General features: G+C 39.0%; 1 protein-coding gene across 2 annotated transcripts; it reads right to left on the bottom strand.

Annotated features, from left to right (window-relative positions):
* Positions 1 to 854: 854 nt before the first annotated feature.
* On the bottom strand, positions 855 to 7,697 carry id4 (inhibitor of DNA binding 4). Of its 2 annotated transcripts, none has more exons than XM_037536145.1 (3): positions 7,132 to 7,697; positions 6,246 to 6,307; positions 855 to 1,428 (listed from the first exon to the last, which is right to left on the bottom strand). In XM_037536145.1, exons 1-2 carry the CDS (start codon positions 7,429 to 7,431, stop codon positions 6,260 to 6,262), a joined length of 348 nt encoding a protein of 115 aa, XP_037392042.1. In that variant the 5' UTR covers positions 7,432 to 7,697; the 3' UTR covers positions 855 to 1,428; positions 6,246 to 6,259. The 2 variants fall into 2 exon arrangements, with proteins under 2 accessions (XP_037392042.1, XP_017555808.1); XM_017700319.2 differs by lacking the exon at positions 855 to 1,428 and adding an exon at positions 4,259 to 4,967 and having other exon boundaries at positions 7,132 to 7,696.
* Between the last annotated feature and the right edge of the window lie 2,050 nt (positions 7,698 to 9,747).

A 9,747-nucleotide genomic window follows, 5' to 3' on the forward strand; every position in this document is an offset into this window, starting at 1 on the left:
CTTTGTTTATGAGTCTGCCTGTAGAAGGCATTGTGCACTAATAGCTGCTTTAAATAGCATCAATTAGCCAGAAGCCTGAGATGTTCAATCACTCAGGGGCTATTAGCCTGTAATCAGGTGGTGTCCAAGACAGTGCGTGTTTTTGTCATTCTCTTAACCATTCCTTCTGAATGTCCATTCCTCTGTAGGGGGTGGGAGTGATTAAAGGCAGAGAATATATGCTTCTACTTTGAAGTACACAGCTGAGACGCTAAAGGCATGGGCAGGATGTGCTTGTGTCATTAGTCAAAGTACAGCAGTTTAATGCAAATGAGAACAAACTGTGAAAATCAGGATGTTTGCATGTACATATATATATATATATATATATATATATATATATATATATATATATATATATATATATATATATATATAAAAATACAGTCCTGTATTTTGAGCAGGGTGGCTGATCCTGTTAAAACTGAATTTTCCTCACTTTGTTTAAAGTTTGATTTAGTTTGCAAATGCTGTTAATGTGTCAGGATGTAATATCCACTCCTCAGTCCATGCAGTCTGTACATGAAAACTAAGCTGCAAAAACAGCCCTTTTGTATTTTATTGCTTTTGTGATGTCATAAAATCAACATATTTGCATAACTCCACCTAGTCAGCAGGATGTTCGCTCACCTGTTTGCACTGAAGTTATCATGTTTCAGCCTGGACTGGTTTTTGAACAAGACGTTACATGCACAAGAAATGTTAATACTATATTTTCATTATTATCTGCTTCATTAAAGAAATAAAAATCTATTATAAGTTTCTTATTTCTTATTCTTTTCAAATCTAAAATTGGTACAAACACAAAATGAATATTTTCATTGAAACTCTTCATTTATTCATCTTAAAGGCACAGTAACAAAAATGGCCTGTTTAAATCTATGAAACAAAGAAATGTGAATTACCACTCCTTTTGGTACATAATAAAACACACAAACATCACAGGTGGACCACAGGGAGAAGTCATATAAATACATGAAAAATACAGGACGTGAGCCCTTTCATTAAATAAACACTGAAGTAAAACTGCAATACATTTAACAATACATACCTTATATTATAGACTGCACTGAAAATATTATACCTGCCAACCAGGACACATAATAACCACAGGTTTCTATAAGTTGATGGGGACACCTTTTCTGTTGCAGTTATGGTACACACACACACACACACACACACACACACACACAAACAGTCACACACCTGTTCAAACAATCATCGATTTTACAACAGCAAACGCAGGCTGCCCGCTAAAAACAATGTTGGCTAAAAATATTTCCAAGCTGCTGATCCCTGTTTGACCGCCGTTCTGTGGTGATTGACCAACAGGGCTCACAAGCTTATTCTTATCATACAGGATGTGATCATTTCCCACGATCCCCTTCTCTTCAGCATACACAGCCAGACAGGACACCACCAACGAGAGAGAGAGAGAGAGAGAGAGAGAGAGAGAGGGAGAGAGAGAGAGGCAATCAGGTGTGGCAGCCTCAAACAAAGACACAGGCCCATAAAGGCTTAGAGCTAGACTGCACTGAGTTCACCAAATAATCAACTGGTTTATACAGTCTAGTCTAATCAGTACTGTCTAATCATGAGTTAACAGAGAAGTAAATGGCAATTTGAGGAGATAAACTGGTCAGTCATAAGAATGAACTGTGTCGTAGAACAGTAGCGGTTGTAACTGAGAGTTCTGTACATGTGAGTGACACCTTTAAATTCGTTGTGTCAGACTGTGTCTCATGAGATTGTGAATTCAACTGACATCTAACTGATTCAACACAATCACCTCTATAAACCTTCAAACAGGTAAATTGATGACGAGTGAAGTCAAAAATTTCTCAACTCTAATGTACAGTAATGAACTAGATTCATTTTAAGCAGTTTTAAACTATTTTTAATGATCAGTTCATCATAAAATGTTCACACGTTGTAAAAGGCAGCTGCAGTTTAAAAAACAGACTGATAAAAAGTTATAAGGTTTTAATACGAAAGCTAAAGCAAGATAAATCAGTCATCTGATGAAATGAAACACATAATAGTCTTAAAACCCTAAACCCTAAGGTTTAAATTATTAATATGATGCACCTTTAAAATTGGTTTTTAAGGGGACTTTAGTAAAGGTAATGGTTATATACAGAACAACTCAAAGAACTATGTAAATATTTAAATGTCTCTATCATAGAGAATGTGTTTTATATGATTCATGTGATCTTTGACAGCTATTGTTGTCAAAGAATCTTTTCAGTACTATGTTAAGACGTGATGACTGATTAAAATATTGTGTATATTTTAATGCGTGTTTTATTCTGTGTGGGGCTCCTACAGAAGCTCTTTTGGTTTACTGAGGTGTTTCTGGTCATGTTTTAAAACCTGATTTCATTCACATTAAAATGTATTCATTTGTGCAAAGCTACAGTCATGTTAAGATTCTGGTGTCACTGCAGCTTCCTGAGGATCATGGTAATCTATTCTCATGGGCATCTAGTGACAATAATCTGTAAAAGAGAAAAGTGTTTTTCTTGTCATGTATGTTTTTTTTTTTTTTTTAATCTGTGTCTGTCAAGGTCACATTTAAGCTGCACAACTGTCTGTGTTTAGCACACAGCAAACGAATTTGCCGTCCTTAACATTATTCAAATCCAGAACAGATTATTCCATTAGGGGGCACAGTGGAGAGAGAGACCACGCAATGACACGCAAAACAATCAGCTGAACTGAAGACAATACGATGCATTAATGCTTCTGTTTTCCCAGAAGCAGTTTGAATCCTATATGAGTTCATGTAAGATGCTTTAGGAAAGTCTTCAGAGTATGAGCTTGCTGTCTATCAATGCTGATGCGATTTCAGTGGTATAACAAAGAGAGCAATTATTCTCTGCATGCAATTAATTCATATGCATACGCTTAATAATGTGCTGTATATGCATATAATTTAACTAAGTGAAATTTTTTTAATTGTTATAATGAAAACAAAAGGCTAAGTGTTGGGGTTATATTGCTGTATACATATTTATGAGGTTATAGAAATTGGCATGCATATAATCCAGGATAATTAATTATTTATAAATGTAAATATCTTTGCATATGTGATTCAGATAAACAATTCTGTTTACTTAAGTCCTATTTATTTATGACTTTATTTGTGACTGTTTATTTGTGTTAACAGAGGGACATTGAATAGTAGCTGTCAGTTTGGGAAAGTTATAATTGCAGTTGAACAACTGAACAAAACCTAAAAATGAAAAAAAGTCTCTCAAAGAGATGTATAAAAGCCACTTCCAAAAGCAATGCACTCTTTAAAATGAATGTGGTAAAAAGGGTTCTTTTGAGTGTTTCCATAGAAAAACCGCTTTTAGTTCCTAAAAACCCTTTTTTTAAAAAAAAGTATGTGAGTGTGAGGGACCCTTTTAAGAGTCTGACCACTTAAAATCACAGGTGTATTACATAACAAGGCTTAATATTCAGTACAACGTTGAAATATTCTTAGGTTATAGAAGTGTGTAATAAAACACTGGGTGCTGACCATTGAAGGGATTAAAGAACCTCCATGTGATGTATAGTTTCTAAACCATTTAAAATTTTTATCTAGAACTGTGTATCCAAGCCAAAAACCATCCAGGAGTGCTTTTCCACCTTGTGGAAGTCTCTGCATGAAGAAGATAAAGCTCTGCATTAGCTATGTTGTACATTCACACTGCTGCTACTGTATTTACAGTATATGCTGGGAAAGTGAGGCTTTGAGTGCATCATTAACTTTACTGATGTTCTTGTGGAGGCACAGTATGGCAATCTGAAACTTGATGACCATCAATAATTCACGAAAGCAGCCAGCAGTGCACAAATGCCTCAAAGTGAAAAAATGCCCTTATAGTTTTTGCATATGCCTGATGGATCCTGCCCATGCTGTTTAAAAATCCCTCATATTCTCTGAGCAAAGAGGAATAAATTGTGTTGTGACTTATTTATAGCTAGTTAATAAAGCTTTAGAGATATTGTGTGCATAACTGTAAAATATTGTTAATATCTATTGAAAACAAAAAACACAGCACACCAACAACTTTACAGTATTATTCAAACAGCTATCTTCATACACCTAAAGTTCATTGTAATTTCTTATTCAAAATTCAAATTATAGGATACATATGATACAACTGGCATTGCACCATCCGCTTTTTAAAGAGTGCACACATAAACAGGACAAAGAGAAACAATCAGCTTTATGACATGTGGACTTTATTAGCAGAACAATCATGAATTTATTCACTACACTTAAGTGAAAACACAATATTTACAAAACAAAACCTTTCAATAAAAAATATCTTATAATTACAGTAGTTTGAGCATATATATATTTTCTTCCACATACATTTATAGAACATCCTTTTTTTGTTTTGTTTTATTTATTTACAGCATTATTTTTCAACACATAGTTGCCTTCTTTACAATATTAAACAATTTTAATTGCAGAGAAATCCCTGTGGAACACAAATCACCTATTTTTAACAATAGATGTCAGAACATTTTAACGTTCATTGTTATTTGTAAAGCTTTACAGTCTGGCATTTCTTCGTAAAAATTAGACAGAGCTTTATCCTGGTGTGTCTTTAGGGTCAATCAAATGGCAACTCTCAGCATCGAGAGAGAGAGAGAGAGAGAGAGAGAGAAAGAGAGAGAGAGAGAGAGAGAGAGAGAGAGAGAGATTCTTTGCCCAAATTCAGCTTTTTTTCCTTCACTGAGAGACTGAAGGGAGAAGAAAGCTGGCTTTCTTTGCCGTCACTGACAGTTAACACTGAAATGTTTATATGTTATGGTTTAGTAGCCATTAGTTTCAGGACTGCTTTGCAATCCCTCGTTGCAATTGGGCCTGGTGTGTGTCGGATTCCCTGCCGAAGCTTGGCTTGGCTTTGGATGGGCTCACTGCACACCTGTGAGAAGCGAATGAATAGAGGGGGTGTATGAACCGCATGCTGCAGACTGACTGGCGCCACCGACAAAACAGAGGGCATGCATGATCAACAACCCAAAACAAACCAGGTCAAACAACAAGTACAGCACTCCACAGGCTGGGGACGAATACACTCACTGTCCACACACACAGCTGCAGGCAAACCAGTCCGGACCCCTCACCTTACAGCCCCTGCTTTAGCTATCTGTTAGTTAGATTGCTACACCAGGGACATTTATTGCGTTCCAATGCTTATGCTTAGCGTTGAACTCTGACTTATAGCGCACAAAGATAAGCATAATGCTTAATGCTAAACTAATAATGCTCTTCAATGGTGAATCTCCAGTGATGTCACAGTTCAGTTTGAGACTGGGGTTAATCCCTGTTTCACACTACCAATAATCATCCCTATCTATGCATCACTGTAATCATTCTACATTTACAGCTATCACTCTTTTTGCTCTGTAATGTTGTTTCACTACTTGGTGGTACTTGAATGAGTGGCATTACTCAAATTCTATTACACCGCTTACTCCTCATATCGCTGTTGCTACATGTTCAAACCAGCCTCTGCAATGCTGGCCCTGTTGCCTCAGTTTTTTGGCCTGAGTAAAGTGTCTACATTGTGAATATATATGATGAGATATATTGGCAACAGAAGTATAAAATAACTTATTTTAAGGCAGGTCACACATTTTGGAGACTGGTCATTCTCACTTGCCGAAACAGTAAATTGGCTGCTATGAAAGCCAGTTAGTTTTGATAATGACATAATTTTGTGGATGTTTTCAAATAATTTTCCAGTGAAATAATTTGAGTTAATATCTGATTCAATTGAATGTTTATATTTATTCACCTGTTCATCCGTTTTTTTTAACACTACTGCCATCATCTTAACCGTGTAGAGGTTACCTGTATTAGTAAAAGTACTGGCACTCAAGACCACTACCTCAGTCATTCTCTCGAAAAGAAGTCAATTCTGAGGACAGGTTCGTTTTAATGTTCGAAAAAATCTTTGACAAATCAGAATGTTTTCAAATTATTTTTTTAAATTCTAAATAATTTTAGCTCATATTTTTAATATGTTTATCAAGGCCTACATTTATTCACTTATCATAATTTTGAGCACTACTACCATCATCACAGTCGGCTGTAGGTTGTCAGTATTAGTACTATGTCTGTTATCCCAATCTGTGCATGACAATGTGGACAATGAGCGGTCTTTCACATACTGAGTATAATTGACCAGTTCACTCACCACTGCGATACACTTCAGCGGCACAAAATCGAGTCTTCCTTTTTATTGACCACTGTCGTCCTCTGGAAACAAAGTAAACACAGTGTGAATCCCCAGACACATACCAGATCAGCTATGTGGAGAACAGGTTACTGCACATGCGCAGTGCCATCAACCAACTGCATTTATACCTCGAAAATATGAACAATGAAAGAAAGCGCTTCTGGAGATGCGAGGTCATGCTTTGCGTTTGATACACTATGAAAGAGAAAAGACAAAACACAAAAACACACGCCCACACAAACACACGCAGGCTAGCAGACTGGACACGAGCTCAGACATGATGCTCAGTCAGTCCAGTGTTTCCTACTCCTGCTGAGTAGCCCGTCCATTACGCATTTCAGTCTTCTGCTCTTCCAGACTTATTAAGTATGTGCTAATTAGCTAATGAGTTGAATCACGTGTGTTTGGAGCAGGAAAACAACTGAAATGTGCATCACATGAACTGACTCGGGATCAGGACAGGAAAACAGGCAAGCACACAGTCTGTGTTAGGCAAAGCAAAAACACTACCACACATTCAGACTAGCCACTCAACATCATGCCGTGCAAAGCGACGTTATTTATTTCTTTTCACACCCGTATTGCGTCAAGCCCCGACCTCCTGCGCTACGATTGGCTACGAGTTCACAACCACTAGCACTCCGCCGTCTGTATGAACTCCTAGCCAACCGTAGCACAGCACGGGCGGGGTCGCCGCACCGCTCGCCAATCCCAGCGCGAGCGAGCGCGGCGCTCCTGAATACAGGTGTGGAAAAAATTGACTAACAAACCCACCGCAGCTGGCTGCGTTCTCTCCTCCCAAACGCTTCACCACGACAAAAAGCCACCGCCACCAGAACCTCACCTGCTCGGTGTTGAGCACGGCCAGAGGCGTCCGGGCCGAGGCGGGCCTCCAGAGGCCCGGCTGAGCCTCCAGGGCCAGCTGCAGGTCCAGGATGTAGTCGATGACATGCTGGAGGATCTCCACCCGGCTGACTTTCTTGTGCTGCGGAATGGTGGGCACCAGGCGCCTCAGGCGGCTGTAGCAGTCGTTCATGTCGTGATGAAGGCACAGCAGGTCTTCTTCCTCCTCCTCGGTGGCGCAGTGTGGAGGGCGCAGGCTGGAGGAGTCCTTATGGGGGCGAAGAGGAGCGGTAGCCTTCATCTTCCAGACGAAACTCCAAAATATGAGCTGGTGCTGGTGGAGATGGTGGTGGTGGTTGGGGGGAGTCTGTTCTTTTGGTTAGTGCTGTTTGGACAGCGAGCGGAAAATAGAACATGCAGGGTTTTGGTGGTCAGAAAGAGATAGAGAGGGAGAGAGAGAGAGAGAGAGAGAGAGGGATGGGGACGGACTCTAGTCTGCGGTCATCCTCTCGAGCTCTGAGCCGCTCGAGCGCGCAGCGTGCGTCGTGGAGAGAACAGTGGAGTTGGCGCTGCGGATTTATAGCTAGGAGGAGGCGCCACCCGCCGGAGCGCTGACAGGTCTGGGCGAGAAGGCGCTCAATCAGGAGCCTCCTCATGCCTGCGCTCGAGCAGCAGCAGCACGGAGGAGGGGGCGGGGCCACGGGCTGCGGTGGGTCTCTGACAGATTTGGAGGGGGGGCGGTAAAGTGAGTGTATGTGTGTGAATATGCGTCTTTATGTCTTTATTGTCTTTACAATGTGTTTCTTTATGTGAGTGAGCTGTTTTTGCAGTACAAAAAGATGCAATATTAACAGTTATAATTAATAATTATTAATAGTGTTATTGTTAAAGTAGGTGAGCGCGTGTGGGGGGAGTTTGTGTGTTCATAGGTGCCAGTGTATATCTGGAAGAGCACAACAGTGTGTGTGTGTGTGTGTGTGTATGGTGCATTTACATCTGTCTTTGTCTGTGTATTTGTGTGTATATACATTACTGTGCAAACATCAGAGACCACCCTTCTTTTATACAATTTCCAGTCAAAGCGGCCATTAAGCACAAATTATTAAATTTTCAGGAGGTATTTCTGGGTTAGATATAGGATAGTCCACTTCCATAAGGAAAAAAGTGATTTCAAACCTGGAGTTTCTTAAAAGATGTAGAAAATGGGACTCCTAACAACCACACAACCTGGTAGAACACCAGACTGTCCCCGTCTGGTGGTCCCCGTTTGTATTAAGCTCCACTCTTGCTTCAGATCTAAAACAATCCACAGGTGTTTATGTCCATCCTTCCAACACTATGAGTCTGAAAGGACAAGTAGCTGTCAAGAAGCTGTTACTGAGAAAAGGAAACAGAAGAAAACGTTCAAATTAAACAAAGATGTACTGTATCTTGCACAGTGCTGCATGCATGTGTGTGAGCATGTCAGTGCATATTTGTGAGCTCTTAATAGTCACATAATCATCAGTTTCTAATAAGTAAATAAGATTCTTCAGGCAGATGCAGACCCCTCGTGAAAAAATAGTGTGCTTGTACATATTCACTGCTGTACATCTTCAAAGCTTATAGACTCTATAGCCGTTCTTTCCCTTTATCAGGTGTATTCATCATTTCAGTCCATTCAGATTAGCTAACATCTTTCTGCCTCTTAAAATGAAACAAACTAAAATGCTTTGAATTGAATTTTGCTACATTTACAAACATAATTATAAAGTGACCATACAGTTCTATACCAATTATATAACAATTAACAATTGTTTTAAGAGGTTAGCAATTCAACCAGCAAACCCTTGAGTTAAGATAAGCCATTAATATGGTGCACAGATATGATTTGATCACACAGGTTTTTGTTTATTAATTTCTAATATGTTAACATGCCAGTGAGTTTTTAGGACACTGACTGATGTTAGAGTTATTATTGTGAATGATTATTAATATATAATATGTAAATATTACAATTCACAATGGTGTGAAAGGTGATCATAGAGCACTCTTATATGCACAGATTTCTATGGGAAAAATGGAGTATATTGTTAAAGGTTTTCAATATATTCCAAAATATAATTAGAAAATATAGAGAGTTTTATTCCAAAATGCTGTGCATCTATTTGTAACACGTAGAGATTTGAAAAGGACAACTGATGCATCATGCACTTTGTCAAAAAAGACTAATAAAGATGGGTTTACTCATGATAAAGCATTGATATCTATTGTATATATGAAGCGCTCTCACAGCAGTATGTATGAGAAAAAAGGGCCAAAGTCATGAAAGTGGCATTTAATGCCTTTTGAAATGAAATCCTTTTCATGTGTTTTCAGTTCAATACTTTTTCTATTCGAAGATGGCTTTTGTACACCGCACTGCTGTGGATTCTTCACTCTTTTGGCAGTCAGTTCACAGTCTCCTGAGAGGCCAGGGTCCAGTGCCAAATCTATGATGTCACTCATTCACATGGGGCTGCACGTTGTATCGCATGCTGCAAAGTTTAGAGAACACATGGCTTTTTACAGGCTCTCTGGAAGCAACATGCTACACTTCACTCTATGCCTCTTCTCCAGTTTTGCTTGGCATGCCATG

Source organism: Pygocentrus nattereri, chromosome 3 (assembly GCF_015220715.1).
Source record: "Pygocentrus nattereri isolate fPygNat1 chromosome 3, fPygNat1.pri, whole genome shotgun sequence".
NCBI lineage: Eukaryota > Metazoa > Chordata > Actinopteri > Characiformes > Serrasalmidae > Pygocentrus > Pygocentrus nattereri.

Excerpts from the sequence above, each read along its gene's own strand:
- id4 (XM_037536145.1), bottom strand. The coding sequence starts at position 7,431 with ATGAAGGCTACCGCTCCTCTTCGCCCCCATAAGGACTCCTCCAGCCTG. Across the intron at positions 6,308-7,131 it reads CCGTGCTCAACACCGAGCAG|AGGACGACAGTGGTCAATAA; the intron begins GTGAGGTTCTGG and ends CTTTGTTTCCAG.